Below are 22,323 nucleotides of genomic sequence, written 5' to 3' on the forward strand. Positions count from 1 at the left end.
CCTAACCTGGTAAAGGAAGTACATACAAGCCCAGGAAACTCATAGAGTCCCAAACAAGATAAACCCAAACAGGCCCACACGAAAATATTATAATTAAAATGCAAAAGGTTAAAGATAGAGATAATCTTAAAAGCAGCAAGAGAAAAGCAGTTAGTTACTTACAAGGCAGCTCACATAAAACTATCAGCAGATTTCTCAGCAGAAAATTTGCAGACCAGAAGGGACTGGGGTAAAATATTCAAAGTGATGAAAAGCAAAGACCTACAAGCAATATTACTTTACCCAGCAAAGCTATCATTTAGAATCGAAGAACAGATAGAGCTTCCCAGGCAAGAAAAAAGCTAAAGGAGTTCATCACCACAAAACCAATAGTAAAAGAAATGTTAAACAGACGTTTTTAAGAAGAAGAAAAAAGATAAAAAAATATGAATAATATAATGGCAATAACTACACACCTATCAACAATTACTTTCAATGTAAATGGATTAAATGATCTAATCAAAAGATATAGGAAGGCTGGATAAGAAAAAAAAAACACCTTACATATGCTACTTATAAGACACTCACTTCAGAGCAAAAGACACACACACTGAAAGTAAAGGGATGAAAAAAGATATTTCATGAAAACAGGGAAAAAAAACAAACAAACAAAAAACCCTAAGAACTGGGTAGCAATACTTATACCAGACAAAATGGACTTTAAAAACAATGCCTTTCTAATCCAATTGACAAAGAAGGACTCAGTAATCCCAATGTTGAGTATTTAACCCAGGTATCCCAAAACACTACTTCAAAAGGACATTTGCATCCATGTGCTCTTGAAGCATTATTTCTAATAGTCAAGATACGGATGCAACTTGGGTGTCCATCAATGGATGAGTGCGTAAAGAAGAGGTGGTACATACATAAAATGGAATATTATCCAGCCATAAAAAAGCATGAAATCTTACCATCGGCAACAACATGAAAGGACCTAGAGGGTAACTGTATTGAGTGGAGTCAGTCAGACAGAAAAAGCAAATGTCATATGATTTCACTTATATGTGGTATCTAGAAAACAGGATAAAAGAATAAACAAAACAGAAATACAGAGAGCATTTTGATGGTTGCCAGATTGGGGATACTGAAGGGGTGGGTGAAAAGAAGAAGGGATTAAGAGGTACAAATTGGTAGTTACAAAATAGTCATGGGGAATATAGTCAGTAGTACTGTAATAATTAGGTATGGTCAAAGACGTGTCCTGTATTTATCAGGTTGATCACTTTGTAAGTTATAATAAATGTCTAATCACTATGTTGTACACCGAAACCAATATAATATTGTATGTCAACTATAATTGAAAAATAAATAATTATTTAAAAAAACAAAACCAAAGGAAAAAAAAGGAGGTGGTGGGGAGATAAGAAATGTGTATGGCTGTTCCATTTTCAATTTCAGTTTGGGAAAGCCTCACCCATAAAGAAGCATATGAGCCTAACTGGAAAGAGAATTAATGGAAAAAGAATGAGCAAGTATTTCTGGAATCCAAATAATGACTCATACATACAAAAACAAAGGCTATAATGAGAGCAATCTTCAAAGTCTTGGGGAAGGAAAGGTAGTTCCTGGTGGTCAGGTGAGGGATTGCATGTGAGTAGAAATTATCTGGTGGAATTTTTGCAGGATTTACACAGCTTAGGGTTCTTCTTTACTCTTGTCAAATACACACTTTCACACACCCACACACATACACACACTCACAAAGTGACTTTTATAGCTTAAATTCACGTCTGTCTCAAGTTGTTTGAAAGTTAGGTTTCACCATGGTTTTCTCTGCTTCTGTACTTTTAAATACCAGCAATCATGTTTTATTTCTAACTATTTAGAGGTAAAGATTTGCAGAGAAGCAATTAAATGGTATCTACCGTGTTCATGGCATACAAATGAAAGGATTAGAGAGGCATAGTATCTGACCTCAAGTCATGTAGCTTAGGGCAGATACACAGCACAGAATAAATATTCACTGGGTGTGTAGCAGTATCAGCCAATATGCTGTATTAGTAATGTGTTTTGAGAAAATTTACAAAGGAATTATTATTTCTAACCTTTGGGCTGAGATAAAACTCATTATTAGTCCATGAGATAGTGGATATGACTGACAATCAAAAGATAGTGGAACAAGGCTAATTCTCCAATTGTATTTACCAGACTAGAAAATTTACAATCTTACTTTTATATGTGACTGAACTTCTACAATGATATTTGCCATCAAAGTATAATTTTACATTTTACCTACTTCTTGCTTTCATGCTATTAAACCTACCCTGTGTGTTACCCCTAGCCAATTAATATATTTAATAAATGTATACATTCTAAAAATCCCTTAACATTTCTCATTTATAACATGAAAATAGGTACATCTTCATAAGATTGTTTTGAAGATAAAATAATACACTTAAGATCTTAGTCTGATGTCTGCCACATAAAAATCCCAGTAAAGATCAGCTATTGTAACAAAATATTACAATATTATGAGGGAATTTCAGCAATGATATAAACAATGTATATGCCAATGGCATGTATTGAATTTAAGGGAGAAAATTAATATACTTATATTTGTTTATTTTAAAAGTGCTATTTTAAGACAAGTAGTATAAGACATTTTTAAAAAACAGCACTATTTTCTCCCATAATTAGCATGCTATTTTTTGTCTTTTTTCTACGTTCTATGAAAACCACAATGTATTATAAAATTTTATTTCACTTAATAAAGATTTACTTGAGTATGTTATTTGCAGTATCATGTTATTCAAATAAAAGCACTAGCATAATTTATTTTAAGTATGTAATCTACATAATTTACAGTAAATCTAAATGTCAATTTATTTTATACTTGAAAATATTTAACACAAAGAAGTTAAGAATTTTCCCAACATTAGACAACACAAGATTATGATTTTTGATGAAATTAAAATGTCTAATGATCTCTTTAATCGTTTGCCAACCTATATAGTTTCACATATTATAAACATCCTTTTTGTTTATCTTTATGACAAACTTAAGAACACAGCACTTTTGCTTTAGTTTAAAAAGTTCTAAACTTAAAACTAACAAGGAAATAATAGAAACTATCTGGTTGATTAGGTCTTCACATATTTACTTATTTTTATGAATCCTTTACTAGAACTTCTCAATTTTAATAATATATTTTTAAATGAGCCATCTCTATACTTTGTCAAGAAGTATTTAATTCTCAAAATTGAAAATTTTTAAAATCACTACCATTTTATTTTTAAATGTGCATTTTTCACAATATGGAAATTATACTCTGAAAGCATATTCTGAAATAAAAGCTGCTGAGTAATAAATCAGACAAATAATAGTTCATTTCCTAATTGTTAGCACTCTAAGCAAATTCGGAATGGTTACTGTACCTTGTGTCGCAATCTTATCAGAGGTTGATAGGATTTAAGGCCATATCCTCCTTCTTTGGTTGGCCTTCCTTCTGACTCCAGAAAAATGAATCCAAGTACCAAAACAGCTGACCAGCACTTAAACATCCTTATTGCTTTTCACCTGTGAAAATTAACATTGCAAGTCATCAGAAAATGCATTATATATTGAATATGTATCAAGAAATATTAAATAGTGCCAAGGAATCTCCACGGACCTAATTAAACCTCATCAGCAATTTTCAACTAAATCCTTAACAGATAATCATCTCCAAAGATAAATTATGATCCTTTTGATCATAACAAATACTGTTTGTTTTTCTCGCTCATACTGCCCTACACAACATTAAATAAGTAGATACAGAGGGACCAATAAAAAAGTATTGATGAGAAAATTAATAAAAGTGTATTGAAAGAAAATTAAAAAAGGAAATTATTAAACTCTGGCTAATTTTCTAAGCATCCATACAGAATGCAATCATTAACATATTTATAAATCTAGAATTCCTCTTTGAGTATGTTTGATGAATAATGCTTAATAAAACTATAGCTATTATAATTCACTGGTACAAATTGTTGAGAGGTTAATAAGAAAGTCTTCTATGGAAGGTACTTAATAAATTGAGGTATAACAGAAATTATGCAGATGGGTTATATTGAGTTATGAATGCATTTTTTTCCTAATAATATCTATCTAAAAGGGCATCTCCTAGAAAATTGCTTTATAAGTGCTTTAAAATAAAATTCCTATGACTCTTTCCAGTGTTCAATATTTTTGGATATACCAGAAAATTGTAAATGGCATAAATTTATTATCATATAAATGCTCAGCCCTTTTCCAAACAAACCTGTGCCTTCAGTTCAATTATATTTCACTTTACCACTTTCACCAATGCATCTCTCTGTGATAACAGAAGAGCTCTTTCTCCTCCTAAGCCAATCAGTACATTTGACCTCTTGAGAAACTTAACCAATTGATTAACCCTGCTATTAAACAGTTGTTTATTTTATTCTGTCCATTTTCAAACACTAGTCTGTCTCAATCATGTTTCTATTCCCATCACTGTATCAAAGTAACAACTATCTTTTCAAGAAAGGCTCACTTTATTTGGTGTCTATGACACCCCTTTCTACTCTTTCTATAGAATTTGTGAAAATTCCTCAGTTCTTTTGTGAGTTAATCCAACTCCTTTATTTTGCTATTAAATATTACAATTTATCAAATCTCACTGTAAGTCACTTATCCTACTCCATTTATTCAGCCTAGATCTTTTCAACATAGTCTATGGTTTAAATATATGTATTGCTTCTCATTCAATCCCCAGACTGGTATAGCTAGCCTACTTAACATATCCACCTTCATGTTTCAAAAGCATCTCCTCATGGTATACATATCACCACCTAAAGTCTTGCTTTCCCAGTTTTTCATTCATCCATTTACTCAAGTAGAAATGGAGACATCCTTGAAATCTGTTTCTCTTAATTTTCATACTAAACCCATCAATAAGTTGTTATTTCTACCTTCAAAATATATCTCCTAAATATCACTTCCTCTCCAAGTCTACTGTCACAACCCTAGCTCAAGCTATCAGCATCATTTTTTTCCCCTAAACTGTCCCAATCACACCCTTATTGGACTTATACATTTATGCACATGTACCTTCAATCGATTCTCCATACAACAGCCTGAGTGATCATGTCAAAGCCAAACATCATGACATTATTGTCCTTGTTAGTAACTTTAAGATGTACTCATTTGCCTTGAAGATTAAAAAACAAACAAAAACAAACAAACAAACAAAAACTTGACATAGCCTACAAGTTCCCACAAATCTAGGCTCTGCATGTCTCTCTCTTCCTCTAAATAACTGTTTTCCAGCCACATTAATCTTCATTCAGTTTTTTGAACTTATTTTGTTCATTCCTACTCTCAGTTTTTGTATGCTATGCACCCCTTTCTTTCCCATTTATCACCCAAAGGCCTTCACATATCAAACGTATCCATCAAGAATCTGTCCTCATAATACCAAGCCTGAGTTATAGTTCTTGGTTGTTCATACTCATAGATCAGTTTTTCTTCATTTCAGAGCATTTGTATAAAATTATAGAACATTAACATTATTGCTTGAGTAATGTTGGCTTTTATATATCCATTTTCTCTTTCAAACTTCATAAATGCAGGGACTGGGATACTTTTTGTTTGTTTGTTTGTTTGTTTTTCCCAACATTATATCATGTGAGACTAGTACATCACTGGCACCTACGAGACACTCAATAAATGAATGCATAAATGAATGTCATCCTACGTTCAAAGGTAAAAGAAAAATTGTGTTTTCTTGCATTCTGACAATGTTGAATGGAATCCCTATTGCCACTACTGCTATAAAACATCTGAAAACTAACCTGAGAAAACTAAACATTTTCATTTGTAATCCATCCCTTTGCTGTCATTTTGATGTATAGTCTAATCCTTCCCTCGGAGGTAAATATGTGTTTATAAAACAACTGATGGAATATTTTAAATCCAAGATAGAGCCCAAGAATAAAGTAAACTGGACTGACTCAGGTGAAGGGATATTTTCTCAGGGCTCTGAATAATATGCTCCTTTCATTGTCAACCAGGAGAAGAAGGGAAGGGGCATGACAACCTTGTTCCATCATGACTCTGGGTAAAGGTGAGGTCATAAATTTCCTCAAAGTGCTCATGTAAGGATTTCTCATTCTCTCTCCCTTCTTTTTCCCTTCTTTTCTCCCTCTTCCCCTTTCTCTCTTTCTCTGTGTGCGTGCGCGCGCGCACACTACACACACACACATGCATATATATTTGCAGCCAAATATATACATACATGGCTACAAACATTTATTTAATCTATTATAAAACATAGAACAAATTAACGATTATTATTTTTAATAAATTATGAAAAACATCATAAATCTTAGGTGAATAAACTTCCACATATTGACAATTAGATCAACTATCTACTGAAATGCCTTCTCTGCCAAAATGCAATAGGCTAGGGGTATCTGCTTCAAAAAATTTCACTAAAAGTTGATAAAAATAAGTTAGCATGTAAATCTTCAGTGATGTATATGTGACCTATTTGCATACCCTTAATCAACTTCTTATATTATTACTCATGATTAATGTCTTCAGTAATAGTCTTATGATTTTTCAAGTCTAAAATTTCTTAATAAATCGTACAAAACTAAAAATATAATACAACTGCTTTTTCTCAGCAAATGCTATCATACAACTGGAGTGATTTACTGGGTATCACAGATAAAATGAAAGAGAACTAGTATTAAAAGTCAGATAACTCATTTCGTTTTTTAGGAGAACTCTGATTTCTATTACAGATAGGTTTTCGAGCTCAGTGGTGTAATGTTAGACAAGACAAAGGGCAAAGACTAGTTTCTGTGTTTATCTTATATGAATGGTTACCTTGTAACAGTGTCTCCACTAAAACATTACTAAGAAAAATAATTAAATCCAGTTATGTAGTTATCAAATGGGAACCTAAACAAAGAGATGACTCTTCTTGATGGATGCTCAGAACTAATTATCAACTGCTTGGTTTTCTTCAGCTACAGGATGCAGAGATGTCATTTATGATGTCTTTAAAAGTTCACTCATTTACAGAAGGTAGATGGAAATTGTTTGTAAATCAGCAGTAATCAATCCCATGGTACACTGGCTGGTGAGTTCACTTTCTCAGTACAATAACCTCTGACAACCAGTTAGGTTTTCATAATTAATTGGCAGTTTGTTGACAGCTCAGTAAGAACACTGAAAAGCATGTGACTAAAACAAACCAGCTACAACAGATGGTGCAGTAATGATCCTATGGCTTTTCCTTGTAACCTCAACGTTTCTATGGAAGCATCAAAACACTACCTCATTATTAACTTTGAGAAAACAAAATGGGTGTGTATCTAAAGTGTATCTGTCTTACATTTGATTTAACAAAGTGAGGCTTAAAAACCATAAAGAGCGTGGGCAAAGGTTCCTCTTCTTCAAAAAATAATATTTTTCTCTGAATTAAACTATTTATTTTCACCAAATGGTATGCAGTTGATGGTGGTAGGATTTAGAGTAATTATGTTCTTTACTAAATTCAAATTTGAGGGATTTTGACTTGTTTACACGTTCTCTGGAACCTCACTTGTAATTGCTTGGGAAAACAAACTAAGAGTGTTCAAGTATTGCCTTAGCAACCAAATGCAGCATTTGAGATGGGGAAGGGAGCTGTGGTATTGTGTCTGTGAATGAAAGAATGTCAAGGTGAAGCAAATCCGCAACATTATCAACATTATCAAGTGCTGCAGAGAAGTCAAGTACCCTAAGGATTTCAACTGGAGTGCCCTCACTAGCTCGCTGTCCTGGAACACTGCTACAGGCTTTTCAGGAAATAGCTCGTTACTCCCTTTGTACTTGTAAAAGCTTCCCTGTCAATCTCACACAGACTTTGCTGCTCAGTGCTGTAATTTTTCCATATCCCTTTTATGGGACTCTTTACCTTGCACTGCGGTTATTGATTGAAGAAACGCCACCATCCTTATATAGATACAGAAGGAAGTACACAAAACTGGTTCTGTTGCCATCTGGAGGGTTTCTTAACTTCCACAGACCTTTTTTTTTGTTCCATTCTGTAATAGGGAGGTGGTCTAAATGATCACTAGTGCCTGTTTTTTTCTTTTTGGTATCCTATAATTCTATGAGACAGAGAAACTAACTATATCACCTGTGTCATGCTGTATAATCTAAGCAAAAACAATTGTCGTACTTGGCTCTCATCTCAAAAAAGGATTCGTGACCCTGTATGGTATGGCACATGTACCAACTTCCTCTTTCTACGTAGACTTACTGATCTGCAGAGGATATAGGGAAGAACAGGTTTCAGGGCAAAAAGTGCAACTTGTTTTTTAAGATGTCCCTTGGTAGTCTAACTGGAGATACTAAATAGGTGTCGGGATATAGGAAACATGTTCAACGAAGAGGTATGGACCAAAGATACCTGTTTGGGGTTCTGAACATTTATATGTCCTGTAATCTATTTATGAAATGGGAAGACATTGGAGAGGAAAACAGTAAATCCTCTGGTGAAATGGAAGATTAAAGACTTCTAGGAGGTAGAGAAAATAAAAATAGTCAAATGGTAATTTTTGAAAAATGATAGGTAGAAATTCTCATTGGAATGGAATGACTGGAATCCACAGCTCTTATCATCATCTGACCTGCTATGTTTTTCACTGGTTTGTTTACTTATTCCCTGCATCTAACCAAAATGCCAATTCCATAAAGATAGGAATCTGTTAATCACTTGTGTGAAATAGAGCAGTGCTTGGTACACAGCATGAGTTCAATAAATATTTTTTTGGATAAATAAATGAATAAATTCAATAATAATGATAAGTAATGCATTTGAAATAGTAGGTATACATGAATGGATTCTTAATATTATACACGAGATTGAAAAAAAAATCATTAAAACTGAATGAAATCAAGCCAGACAGTAAGTTGCCATTATCACAAAAGCTTTTCTTTTACACCTGGATCAAAATTGGGCTTACAATGGGAAGTTCTTTGGAAAAGCCTCCCGTGTTAAGGACAGACAAACTTTACATCCCTTAGTTCACCTGAAATTGGAAGTACCAGAGACTTTTCTTAAATCCATGAGGCAAGTCAGGTGTAGCAACTGTTTTCATCTTCTGACTCACTCTAACTTCACACTCAGTACTTTGAACTCTGTGGATGAGTTCTAATGTAATATTTCTCTTAGAAAAATGAGTCCCCTAAAGAATCTACTTTTATTAAGGGCAGTGGATTCTCCCCATTAAAAGATGAGGAATCTCTTCGTCCAGCAGCAGGAGAGTCTCCTATTCCGAGCAATGGATTTTCCCAATCAATGCACTATCTTCAAACTCTCATTCTAATTTAAGAACAAAACAAAACAAATCAAAACAAAACAAAAACTAAAAGTCACTGCCTTCATGTTCTTTAGCCATAAGGGACAATGGCAAAGGAAAAAAAGGTCACATAACACCTACTAGACATACTGGGATGGTAGCTCGTGGGATTTAATTATCCAAAAATATTTACTGATGGGTATTATTGCTTACACTGAACTACTACATGAAGAAAGAGAAACATATCAAGATAAAGTGTCCAAGTTTAGCAAGCTTCTTATTGTCACAACTGGTATCTAAGCTGAAGACTGCCTCCTAAAAAAGCCCATCATTCTGTCATATAATTCTACTTTTAAGACACACATAATGATACAAAAATAAAGAGATAGCCTGTACAAGCAGTAGCCATAGGGGAAAAAAAAAAAAGCTCTACCATTTTTTTCATACTGAGTACTATTGCAAGAGAGACTCTTTTACCTATATATATTTGCTTTAGATCAAAGTAAGTGAAGATACAGGATAAACAAATGCAGTGATAATGAGAGAGCAATAACAATGTGACTTCTATGTCCAGACTGCATGGGTAAGAGTCTTTCAAGTCTATATGGAACCATTAGCAAACATGGAGGTTCCTTCAGTTCTTAATTATAGTACTTTCTGGTTCATAATGTGAAAGTGTCCAGAACTTTTCAATACAACGCTCTATGTTGAAAGATTGCAACATGTGCAGTACACTTTTTTCTCAACATCTAGGATAATAATATAATTAAAAGTATTAAATAATGAGAATTACGATCCTTAACTTATTTTCATTCTTTCAAAGGAAAAAGAAAACTTTAATTTTAATGACATCTAAGTCATTAATTTGGATGAACAAAGGTGTCCAGATTCTAATCAATTATACCACTCAATAGCCAGCTTAATCTGAAGCTGAAATAAGCTCAATAGAGATAAAATACATTCATTGCCATTTTAGTGGGACTGCAGTATAAAATGTATAATTTGAGCTTGCATTGGGAGAAGGTATTCATACTGAATTTTATTTATTTTTTAAAAGATGTGCATACTCTGTTTTAAACAAATGAAAATCCCACATTATGAAAAGCATTTTAAATGGTAAATATTTATTTTCCAAAACCATCTTTGCTTTACACAACTATTTTTGCTGCAGTCATATTAACTACTCTAGTACACTAAAATGTTTTCTAAATAAAATGTTTAAGTACAGTATAGAACACAATGAACAGAACTGAAACAGCTAGTAGAGACCTAGTGTAACCCCTTCTACTCATAGGTGAGGAAACAGATCCAGTGACAATAAAAGGTGTGTCTATGACAAAAGCAGAAGTGGGCCTAGAATACAACTACCTAATTCTGAGAATACTGTTTTTTTAAACACAGCAACAGACCTGACTAGAACCCATTCACAGTGGATACAAAGGACACACGTGTAGAAATGCTTTAGTGTCTAACACATTGTTTAGAAGCTATACCTCTGCGAGTTCCAACAACTTTGCATTTACTACTCACTGGAGTTTCCAAACATCCATTGAAAGGACATCAGTGTCACCATCTTTACAGAATTATATTGTTTAGGTAGAATTTTTGGAAAATTTTTTCTTTATACATTTTTTTTTCCATCACAATGATCTTCACTGGGAAGTTAGTTATACATGGTTATGTTAAAGTTATATATAAATGGCTACAGTTGTGCTTCTATGACCGCAGTTATATAGAAGTTTTATATATATTTATATAAATATATGCAAGCTATATATATATATATATATGTAATTTATATGTATGTAACTTGTGAGATATAGTTATATAACCATATACACGTTTATAGCTATATTTATAGTTATATAGAATATACCAGGGGTGCCAAAAAAATGTATACACATTTTAAGAGATGTTAACACTTTGATCAACATTGCTCAAGCAGTAGTTCACTGTAATTAGAAGTGTCTAGATGCTGATGGTAACCACTTTGAGCACCTCTTGTAATTGCAGAAGTCAAATGTAACTTGCATTCATCTTGTTATCTTGGTATATATTATTACAATTTTAATAGTTTTTTTCTTTTCTTAAAATATGTATGCATTTTTTGGGGTATCGTGTGTGAGTGTGTGTTTGTGTGTATTTTGTGTGTGTGTATATATATATATATATATATATATACACACACAAATATATATATATGTATACATATGTACAATTTTTAAAGCACTTTTGACAACAATGAAACAGAATGAACCTTTGAGTCTAACTGACTTAACCAAAGAATTTCCTTAAATTGTAAAACCATACAATAGACTGAACTTCAAATTGTATACACCAGTGCCTCAAACATAGGTAGAAAAAAATAACACAGCATGCAATGAGTCATTAAATCTTTCAGAAGAGGTCCCCACATTTTACTTTATAATGTATTCATGATTCAATAGTCAAAATGTATAGTATGGTTAGTCTGATATTAAATTAAATCCATATGTCCATTTTTAAGATGACTTTCAAGAAACATTAAAAAATAAACTTTATTCAATTATTTGTATACAGTTTATGAAATCATCTGCTGTGAGTTTCCTCTTCACAATGAATGATCTGAGTTATTTTGAAATAAATTTGATATTAATATTCTGTGTTATCTGTGTTGTTACATACACATAATAGACTATCAATCTCCCAACTTGATTAAAGCTGTGGTCTATAGCACGATGCAAAATGACTGGTTGAACTCATGTTCTAATATGACCAAGATAATATGATACATCTCAGTACACTGCATTAAGCTTTTCTCTACTATATGTCCTCCTGGCTTATGTGAGATCAGGTCAAAAAAAAGAAAAAAACTTCAATATTCTTCCTACGTTTTTGGATGCAATTGATGTCACAGGTTGAATTTCTGAGATGAGCTTATTTTCACTGAAATCTGACATCAAAAAGGGTACTTTTTCTTTTTGTCGATAAATTGAAAATATTATTACTATTCTACCAAAAGTATTTTAATGTTGCACAATAGCATGCAAAATAATAGTTTGAAAGTCAAACGATACATACGAGGTCGGACAATTGCGTTCATGAACTTTCCACCCTGTAAGTGCACGGTGGAAAGTTCGCAAAAGTAATTGTCTGACCTCATATTTTACTTGTGGCTGTGTTTATAAACTGATTTTCTTAACAGTTGCATTACAATTCTCAACCCACCATAAGCCAGCTTCTACAGACTAATCCATTGAAATTGCTCTCACAGAAATGACCCATTTACTTAAACTTTTCTCCCTTTAGCTTCAATCACACAATATTCTCAAAATTTAATTTTGCTTTTCTATCTGTCCTTTTGTAGTATCTCTTTGCATTTTTCACACACCTGATTCCTTAAAGCTGATATACCACAGGATTAGTATGTTAAATTTATAAAAGAAACATCTAATCAGAATGATAAAGTTCATTTATTCTTTATATTTTTATTTTCAATCATTTATTCAAGAAAAAATTATAGAACATCTGTATACCATGCTAATATAAACTGAAAGTTATAAGAACACGGAATTGTTTTCAAAATAGGAACCTACTAAAAATAATTATGCAAATTAAAACTAACAAATCACATTGATCTTAGGTTTAAAAAAAACATTCTCCTGAACACTATGGGTGTTGCAAAATGTTGGTTAAAAATTAGCAACTTCATATACGATTGGTGTGAAAAACATATCACCCTACTTTGTATCTAACCTGCAATAAGTTTGCCTGATATAATATGAAATTTTTTTTTAAAGTTTAAAAATAATTATGCATCGTATGACCTAGAAGATACTGTCCTAGTTCAAGAAAAAAGAAAATCATTATAGGTTCTCTCTTCTGAATTCATTGTCATCTATCATGATGAGCCCTTAAAATGTAAATTAAAGAAGAATGCAGCTGTTAGAATTGACTCCGCCTAAAGTCTCAAAGGTACTATGTTACAGGTTTTATTTGCTATTAAAAAAAGAATTGCAATTTTGTCAATGTCAGACAGATTTTAAATTTAGCCTGTCTCATATCAATGTTTCTAGCAGCCTATGTTCTTTTAATCTAAGACTATATTTATTGTACAAGAAAAAAAGTTCTGTCATGGTTTAACAATGAAGTGTTACACAGGGAACAACTTAATTTCCTCTGTATTTAAAATTGAAGTGCCATGGGGAAAATTGCCCATTCATTCAGGTCAACAAGTCTCAGAGGCATTCTATTTCATATTTAGAAAAGTGTGGGAAAACTACATGGATGGAGTCTACAGTTAGTATTAGAAGTCATTGGGTCTCAGGGTATCTTCCAGAATCTTCTCATGCCTTTCTAAAAGGAGAGATCTGGGACACACTGGTGTGAAGTGAAGAGAGAAAATATGTTAATGTTACCTAGTTCCACTACGATTTTTTTCACAAAGTTTCTCAGAATCAAACCCTCCATGTTTTCATGCATAATATGGAAAGTGATGAGTAAACCAGGCCTATAGATCAACTTCAGCTAAGTCAACTAAAGATCAGCACATTCCTACTGATTGGAACCCAATCAGACAAGAGTAGTTGAAACTTTCCAAAATATTCCTAATAGGAATTAAAAGGAATTGTTCCATCTAGCTCTGCGGCCAATCACGTCTAGTGATCAAAACACAAGTCATGAGAAAAACACAGCAAAAATTGTTCGTTTTAAGCAAGTGACATGAGAAAACTTGCATTTATACTAGTGTTTCAAACTTGAAAAATAAACTGCAAGTAAAAGGTATTTTTTTGTTTGTTTTGTTTAGTTTTTTAAACAAATTTTATCAGATTTGGAAAGAAAGAAAGCTGAAAAGAGATGAAAAACAAAAGGCAGTAGCATAATGTTTTATAACATAACGCTGAAAACTATTTATTGGATGTTTACCATGCTCCAGGCACAAGTCTACCATGTACTTTCACATTCTTAATAACAATCTATCAACACAAAATGCACTAATTTAGGTAAACTAGACATGTGAATCCAGGCCATATATCCATAACAATTTTCTAGATCATAAATCTTTTGAAACAAATGTTTCTAGAAGAAAGTAAAGGCAAGGTACTGGTGCCAGTTTGACCTCTGAGAATCTCGCATATGAGATCTTTGGGAGAACTCCTAATTAAATTTAGGGGCAAATACTACATGAAATTTAACTACAGAGAATCAGAGCTAACTTGCAACTGCGTAAAGATGTGTTCTCCAGACAGAGGGCAGGTAACAAACTTTTTGTAGCATTTTCCAACACATGGATGGCCTGCTTCAGGACCTTGTCATTCTGCAAAATTCACAGTAACTCTGACTATATTTTCTTTTTTCTTTCTTCCTTTCTTTCTAGCAACTTTGATTCCCCTATTCATCTTCTTTTCTACACAATGAACATAAATTCCCAGTAGAACTGGTTGGGCTCAAGATTGCTAGTAAAATTTATCTCCCTTTCTCTGTTCTCATGGAATTAGAACCAGAAATGGCCGTAATGATTCCTTGCAGCTGGAGGCTGAGAGAAATGCCTTTCAAATTTCTTTAATAAGGGAATCTATTACAAAATGCATCCTTGAACATCCGGAGAGTAACCAAGAAAATACTGAGGACTAGCTAGAAAATCTATCAAAACTTCCCTCAAGCACACTTACATGCTTCTTTTATTTCATTACTTCCCTTGAAAAAGTAAGCTATAAGCTTAAGTCAGCCCAGGATTACCCTACAGTAATCACAAAAATAGCTGAGGCCAACCATTAGGGGACAGAATTGAATATAAAGCATGAATGGAAACTAGCTCAGGGGACACAGCTTCCCTTCAACTTTGGCTTCTGAAATTCTTGTTTATTTTAAGTAAATTTAAATTACAATTTATATTTTTACTTTTAATTTTAATGACAATGGATACAAGTTTTAATTATGATGCATATAATCCTTTGACTTATTTAATGGTTTGTGATACAGTTGTAATGTTTAAGAAAAACACCTCCTCTTCATAAAAACATTCTGATATTTTTATCTAAAATTGTTCATTTTCATGTTTCAATTGATTTAAAAAGATCTTACATTATTTTACTTGTATTTTTATTTTATTTTTTACTTTTATTCTATGTACATTTTATCTAACTTACAGTTCTATCTTAGTAAAATATTGAGTTTCTTTGTATCTGTGGTTCTGTTTTTAAATTCTTTATTTCACTGTACCAACCTATCTATTCCTATGAAGATACCACAGACTGTAATTACTAGAGTTTGATATTAATCCTTGATAATCAGTAAGTAAACCCTTGATGCTTTTCCCTTCCATATCCACTTTGAAGGAGCATGTGAAGTTCTTCATCAGAGCTTGCTTGAATCATATTTGATCTGCATTTATTTTTAATCCTTTAATGTAATTTACTTTAGGTGCTACTAAGCAGCATATGAAGCTTTTTGTTTGTTTCATTTTTGTTTTTGTTTAACCATTATGAAAATCTGTCTTTGATAGGTGAATACAACCTTTTACATTAAGATCACTGATGTATATTTAACATGTTTCTACAATTAGGTGTGTGTGTGTATTGTTGTTTAACTATTGTATATCTTTTATTTGTTTCCTTTCACACTTCCTATTGGATTAATACATTTTGAATACATTCTCTTTTTTCTAACTTTAGAGCTGAAGATGGGCTTCTAGTGTCTACAATATTCGATATATCTTTATTCTAAACCAAAAAAATCTTAAGCTTTAAACATGTTTTAAAAACATAAGATCTTACAATAAATTAATGAGAATAGTGTTGCCTTTAAAGTAGAAACAATCAGTTATTATTATATTTAAAGTTAAAAGTTCATTAACTCTGTATTTGCCATTTTTTTGCACACTATATTTCTAATGGTTTACTTTTATGCTGGAGTAAACTTTTCTATAGTTTTTCAATGTAGGTCAATAAAAAGCAAATTTGCTTGTTCTTTCTGTCTTAAAATATTGTCTTGCTCTTAATATTAAGTCACATTTCGGACAAGTAAGTAATTCTGGATCAGTAGTACTTCCTCTCCAACACTTTCAAATGTCTTGTGCTTGTACTGCTTCGATGAGAAATCTTCTGTTAACCTAAGTGTCATTCCTTTGTAGGCAGCGTATTCTTTTCCTGTGGTAGCTTCTAATACCCTCCTTGTTAAATTTATTTTTTCTTTGTTTTTTCTCCAACATTTTATTGATAAATTTCTTAGTAGTATTTCACAATTCATCATTTATTCTTTTTGTGTATAATCTAATGTGTAATCTCTCCATTTAACTTTTATTTAAATGTCTGTAGGTATTTTTTTGTCTAGATTTCAAATTGTTTTGTCTTTTTAAAATATCCAAGTGATTTCTGTTTAATATATTCTGATTACATTTCATAATGTCTTGTTATTTTTAGACATTATATATTATTTTACTTATTCAATGATCATAAATATATTTATTTTTAAAAGTCCAGACTTTTTTTTTTTAATTGCATTTCTTCTGGAACATAATCTTCAATCATACATTTACTTATTTATTGGTGGTATTGGTGACTGTGTGTGTGCATGAGTGCCTGGGGGTGTGTGTGTTTGTGTTTCACTCTGTCTCCCCAGTCATATTGGCAGTTTTGGACTTCTGCCATGTTAGTAAGCTGAGAGTACTGCAGTCTGTCATCAAGCTAGCTGTTAGCTGGCCTGTTTATAGGGTTTTACTAAGTAGGCAGATCTCTCACCACAACACTTTAAGTTAGAGCATTGACCAAGCTTTTTTGTTGTTGTTGTTGTTTTTTGTTTTTTTTGTTTAACTTCCATCTCAAATCAACACCATCCCAGTCCCTGGATGAAAACAGTTTGGTCGAGCACCTTGCACAAATTTGCATAAACACAAAAGGGCTTATTCTCCAGGTAGCCTTACCTGTTTCTCTTTATCTGCTTGGCTTTTGCCTCCATTGCTTCCTGCTTCTCCACAAAGTTAGGCCTCTTTGAGTTCCATTTTTATATTTTATCTATCAGTATTATTTATATGTTTTATGCTTAGGAATAGCCTCAAAGGATAAGTAGGAAATGAAGCTTTCTTTTTTTGTTGTTTGTTTGAGTGTACCTGAGACATGCTAACGCTGTAATCTATGTGTAGTTATTAGACATGTGAGAATGGACCAAATATTAACTATTTATTGGGTATATCCAAGAAAACAAATATTAGAGTTTTAATAATTCAAAGATAGATAATTCTTACAGAAATACCATTTGCAAGTAATTTAATGAGCATGCGTATCTTGCATCCATTTGTTTTTTAATTTATTTAAGATAAATGAATAGAATTTTTATTGAAGTTTTTCATAATAAAAATTAGGTGGACAATTTATTTTATACTCATAAGCTTTTTAAAATAAAAGTTGTTAATGCATTTTGCATATACACACACACATACACACACATACACACACACACACACAAACACACAATAAGGTATAACAGCCTTCACTGTGAAAAATCTAGAGAAAAAATAATGCCAACCTGAATGGGGTCTTTTATGAACATTAGACAAGAATTGATATATTATTATTAAATTAATATGCTAACAGAAACTCTTGGGTATAGAAAATTCATGATAACAGTTGAAAATCATACATTTATTGGATCTACAACCCTGGAAAGCATGATGTACTAAGAATATTATTTTGAAATAAATTTATTTTTAAAACATATCCTTCTAGCTGTACTTATTTTCAAAAACTACAGAGCAAATAGTTAATGTGCTAAATTTAACTTGGTGCTAACATCCATAAATCCAATCTCATTAAACATAAAAAAGTTAAAATTTTAAATTTGAAATACACCTTGGAGTTTATATAATCCAAAGTCATTTCTCACAAATGAGGTACAAGAGTCAGTATGATGAGCTGAATTCTGATGGTACTTAGCTAATTAATTCTAGTAATACACCTGGAATAGTTCTAGACACATGGATAAGAATATGGCTCCATAATACATTTCTTAATAAAGTTGTTTTCAAGATTTATTAAAAAGTCTAATTAAATAATTCCATATCAGCATCCTTATATTATTAATACAAAATATACAGAAGATACTTAGATTAATAAAACAGGATAAAGCTACTGATAATTGTCCTAATCTAACAATGCGTTTGATTATTTAGTATGCATACTTCTAAAACAGTGTACATAAACAGGAGATTGGTCACATTTTGGCAGTATGTCATCTTCAAGTTAAAGTTATCTTTAACACCCCATTGCTTAAGACTTCATCTGTTTTTATTTTCAATTAATTGTTTGTTTTATTCAAATCCACATCTTACATAAAGTATAATGTTTGAACATTGTAGCAGTAACTTATTATCATTTGTATTTTAAGTTTTAAGAAAATGTCTCCCAGAGAACTCAGCTGAAGTTAATACTTCCAAGTAAATCTCGGCAAGTTTTCGTACTCTATACAAAAATAAGTGGAAAAACAAGCAAACAAACAAAACCTTGATGGTACACTAGATGTTACAGATGAAATCCTTAATTGAAGCAGAGTAATCAGCAAAAACATAACAATCAAAAATATGAAGAAAACATTATTTACAGTCTGCCCCATAGAAGAGTCTTAAAACAATGCTGTGTAATTGTGAAACCTTTCAAAATAGGTATTGAACTGTATCACGACAGTATTAAAAAGGGCTCCATATCGAAAACATAGTAAAACGAAAACAAAAAGGAAAAAAACACCTTATATTTATAACAGATAGTAATTTAATGTAAATTAAATAACCCATTTTTATATAACTATCTTATGCAAATGTTAAATTTAAATAACTAATAAAACACAATTTTCCAAATTTTATAGCCTTAAAGATAGAACTCAGAACTACATCTGCTATGAAGGGAAGAGAGGAAGAGCTTGATCAAGCGAAACCATCAATTCCTTTCAGATTTACTCACCACAAGATTTAGAATGTGCACTTTATAAGGGGCAACATGCTAGCACTATAAATACATTTTACAAAGACAACACAGTGAGATTACAAATATGAAGCAATAGAATTCTAAGAACCTAGAGGGATAAAGTCCACACAGGTATTGAACATTTTTCATTTTCTGAAATCACCTTGCCATTTTAAGCAATACACTGAAGGTCCTGTAAAATGATTGTATTCTACTAGTCCTGAACATTTGACAGAGTTCAGGGAAAAAATCATCTGTGTCTGGTTTATGAGAAACTTTCACTTTCCTTTATGTTTTCAATGTCTACATGAGTTTATTCTTAGGAAGGAGGAATATTCCTATATCCGTATGTTTAGCATCACCTGTATAAAATGTTTCATCATAACTATAAATTCACCCCTCATCAAGTGCATAATAAATAACTTCATGTGTCTGAAAGTTAGTCATTTAGGAGAAGCTCAATCAAGCTTGATCATTGTAAGCACTCTCTATGTGGCTGATTAGGAAAACGTGTGAATTAAATATCTATGATCTATGTAAACAGATGCTTATTATCTTTACAGTCATATTTTTTTAAATGATTGATGGTCTACATAAAATGAGAAAAAGCTCCAAGTGAATGTGATTATCATTTTTTTTCTTCCTAGCCTTTTGCATTTATATAAGCTGCATTAGCTCCAAAAGAACTAAAGAGAAAGCCCTTCTAGGTATGTCAAGGCCTACAGAGTTAAAACAATATAATAATCACAATAGCAAACATTTGCTGAATTACTACATTATTGCAGGTTTTATGATAAGCAGATTATATGACTAATTCAATTTACTGTTATGAAAACAAAACAACCAACTTAGATTGATGTGTAGTCATTTGGTCAATATGGTCACACTGATAAGAGCTTTGAATCCTTGTTATTCGTGGTGACCAAAAATCGAGAAAGTCTAATTAATTATCAATTCCCTATGGCACTGGCACTGGCTATCTCCTTTTTAAATGTTTATCTTATCAGATAAATTGATCAACATTTCCAAAATATAGATGTGGTATGAAGTATTAAGTATGGTCAATGATTATACCATAAATATATATTCGACGCTTATCTATATAATTTGTTCCCTTAGTCATACATAGTACTCCTTGTTAATATATGCATGTGAATCCTAATGGGAGCACCTTCAATTCATATTGCACACCATATATGTAAATGATACTACATAGAAAATAAATTTTTAAAAATCTGTTCTCTTAGATGGCAACAATTTCTAGCCCCAAAACATATAGATCATGCAAACATGTCATTTGAATAAGATTTTCATTATACTCATTGCATATGTGATTGTTCAATTGGTTTACATACCATTGTATGCTGTGTTAACCAAAACATAATCCCATTTGAACTAAGAATGCAGTTAAACAAGCAGGAACACATTGCTACACAGTCACCCCTTAAGTAGAATTAGGATCTCAGATATCATCTGGGTGATTTGAGTGATAATGTGACATGATTTCTCATTGGAGAGAACAGGATGTGCTCTTATTTGTGTATAAATATGTAAAACTCTATTAATATTTTATATTTAATGAATGAATGCACTATAGTATTTGTTTGAACTCACACAATGAAAAATATGGATTGTGGTTATAACTAGGTCACGATTCTTCAATATCAAGAACAACTAGATTTTAGAATGTGGGGTCCCTTTGGCCACTTAGGGACAAGTTCATTGACTTCTCTAAAATTGGCCATCTGGTGCATCATTTCAAATTGAAGTCACGTTCTAAAAGATATACTCTGGTTCTCTGGAGAATGTGGCTAAGCCATTCAACTCTCTTTGCAGAGATTATAGTAATCAAATGTCACAATGATATAAAATTATTTCACAGAATTGGAGAGTACCTACAACAGCAGGCACTTCTCACTGAGAGAGGTTTTCTTGGCCTAAAAGGACACAAGCAGAATCTGATGAAAGTCAAAAGCTTCAGGCACAAGGAGGGGGCCTAGAAGTCTGTACTGACACTGTTCTATGCCATTTCCACCTCACTGACTTTCCTACCCTTTGCCTTCCCTTTCTCTGCACTTACACCACAGACCTCACACTATGACACAATTACCAGATTTGGCTGGGCGAGAAACTTTAAGATAGACAGTGCTTATGAAAAGTGTCCAGGCCTAACCAAGGAGATTTTGATTCTAGGGTTCTTAGATGACATGCACAAATCTGCATTTTAAACAGGCTTCTAGGTGACTCCCATGTTGGTGGAACAATCCCTATACTTGTGAAAAACTGCTCTGTAATTCTTTGCTACATTCATGTAAGAAATAGATTAACCTCAAAGCATATGACTTGCATAGCAACGTCTAGAAAAATATTTTGGGGTGACTATCTTGTTTCTTTAATGAAACTGAGTATGGTATTTCAATGCCTGAACATTGGTTTTGTTCTTGATCTAAGCAGGGGCAGGCAGAATTGTGTCTAAGTACCTTCATTGACAGGGCTAGGGGACAGAAAAAGAAAAAAGTATATATACTGGGACTACAGTGCTCTATCAGAGGCAAAATATTGCACACTTTAGTATTTTAAAAATCTAATCTTTACAACGTGAGATGAAATAGTGGCATCAAAACTACCTATCCTGCAAATTGCTTTCAGGTTGGCAATGGGGCAGCTTTGCTATAGGTGACATAAGAAATAATTTTCCCTAGCGTGAAGGAGAAGTTGCAATCAAGAAAATTGTAGGTATTTCTATTTCTCTTTGGGATTTTTGCCATCTGCTCTCTGGGAGGAGCTGATTCCATTGTATCGTCCAGAGGAGGAAGTTGTTTGGTCCCCAAAGATTGTCAACCTGTGAACTCCTATATGCTGGTAAGTGATTGTAACCAATTTTTTAAAAAGTCTGACTTTTGTTTAATTATTAGAAATAGATCAAAACCATTTCAATGTGTGGCAGAGAAGAGATAGTAATATAATTCAAAGATGTGTTTACAAGCTTAGAGTATCGAACTTAATCTTAAGTATTTTCATATGCATTTGAGCTCTTAATGTTTATAGTTCGC

General features: G+C 32.4%; 1 protein-coding gene across 5 annotated transcripts in view; it reads right to left on the reverse strand.

The window, feature by feature from the left end:
- FSTL5 (follistatin like 5) overlaps positions 1–22,323 on the reverse strand; it is a 631,388-nt gene that overhangs the window by 584,088 nt on the left and 24,977 nt on the right. For all 5 annotated transcript variants that reach the window (XM_074337776.1, XM_074337777.1, XM_074337780.1 and 2 more), the window contains one exon: positions 3,414–3,555. In XM_074337776.1, coding sequence (XP_074193877.1) covers positions 3,414–3,539 — 126 coding nt within the window. In that variant the 5' untranslated portion in view covers positions 3,540–3,555. The remainder of the gene's footprint in view (positions 1–3,413; positions 3,556–22,323) is intronic.

This window comes from Rhinolophus sinicus, linkage group LG07 (assembly GCF_036562045.2).
Source record: "Rhinolophus sinicus isolate RSC01 linkage group LG07, ASM3656204v1, whole genome shotgun sequence".
In the NCBI taxonomy this organism is placed as follows: domain Eukaryota; kingdom Metazoa; phylum Chordata; class Mammalia; order Chiroptera; family Rhinolophidae; genus Rhinolophus; species Rhinolophus sinicus.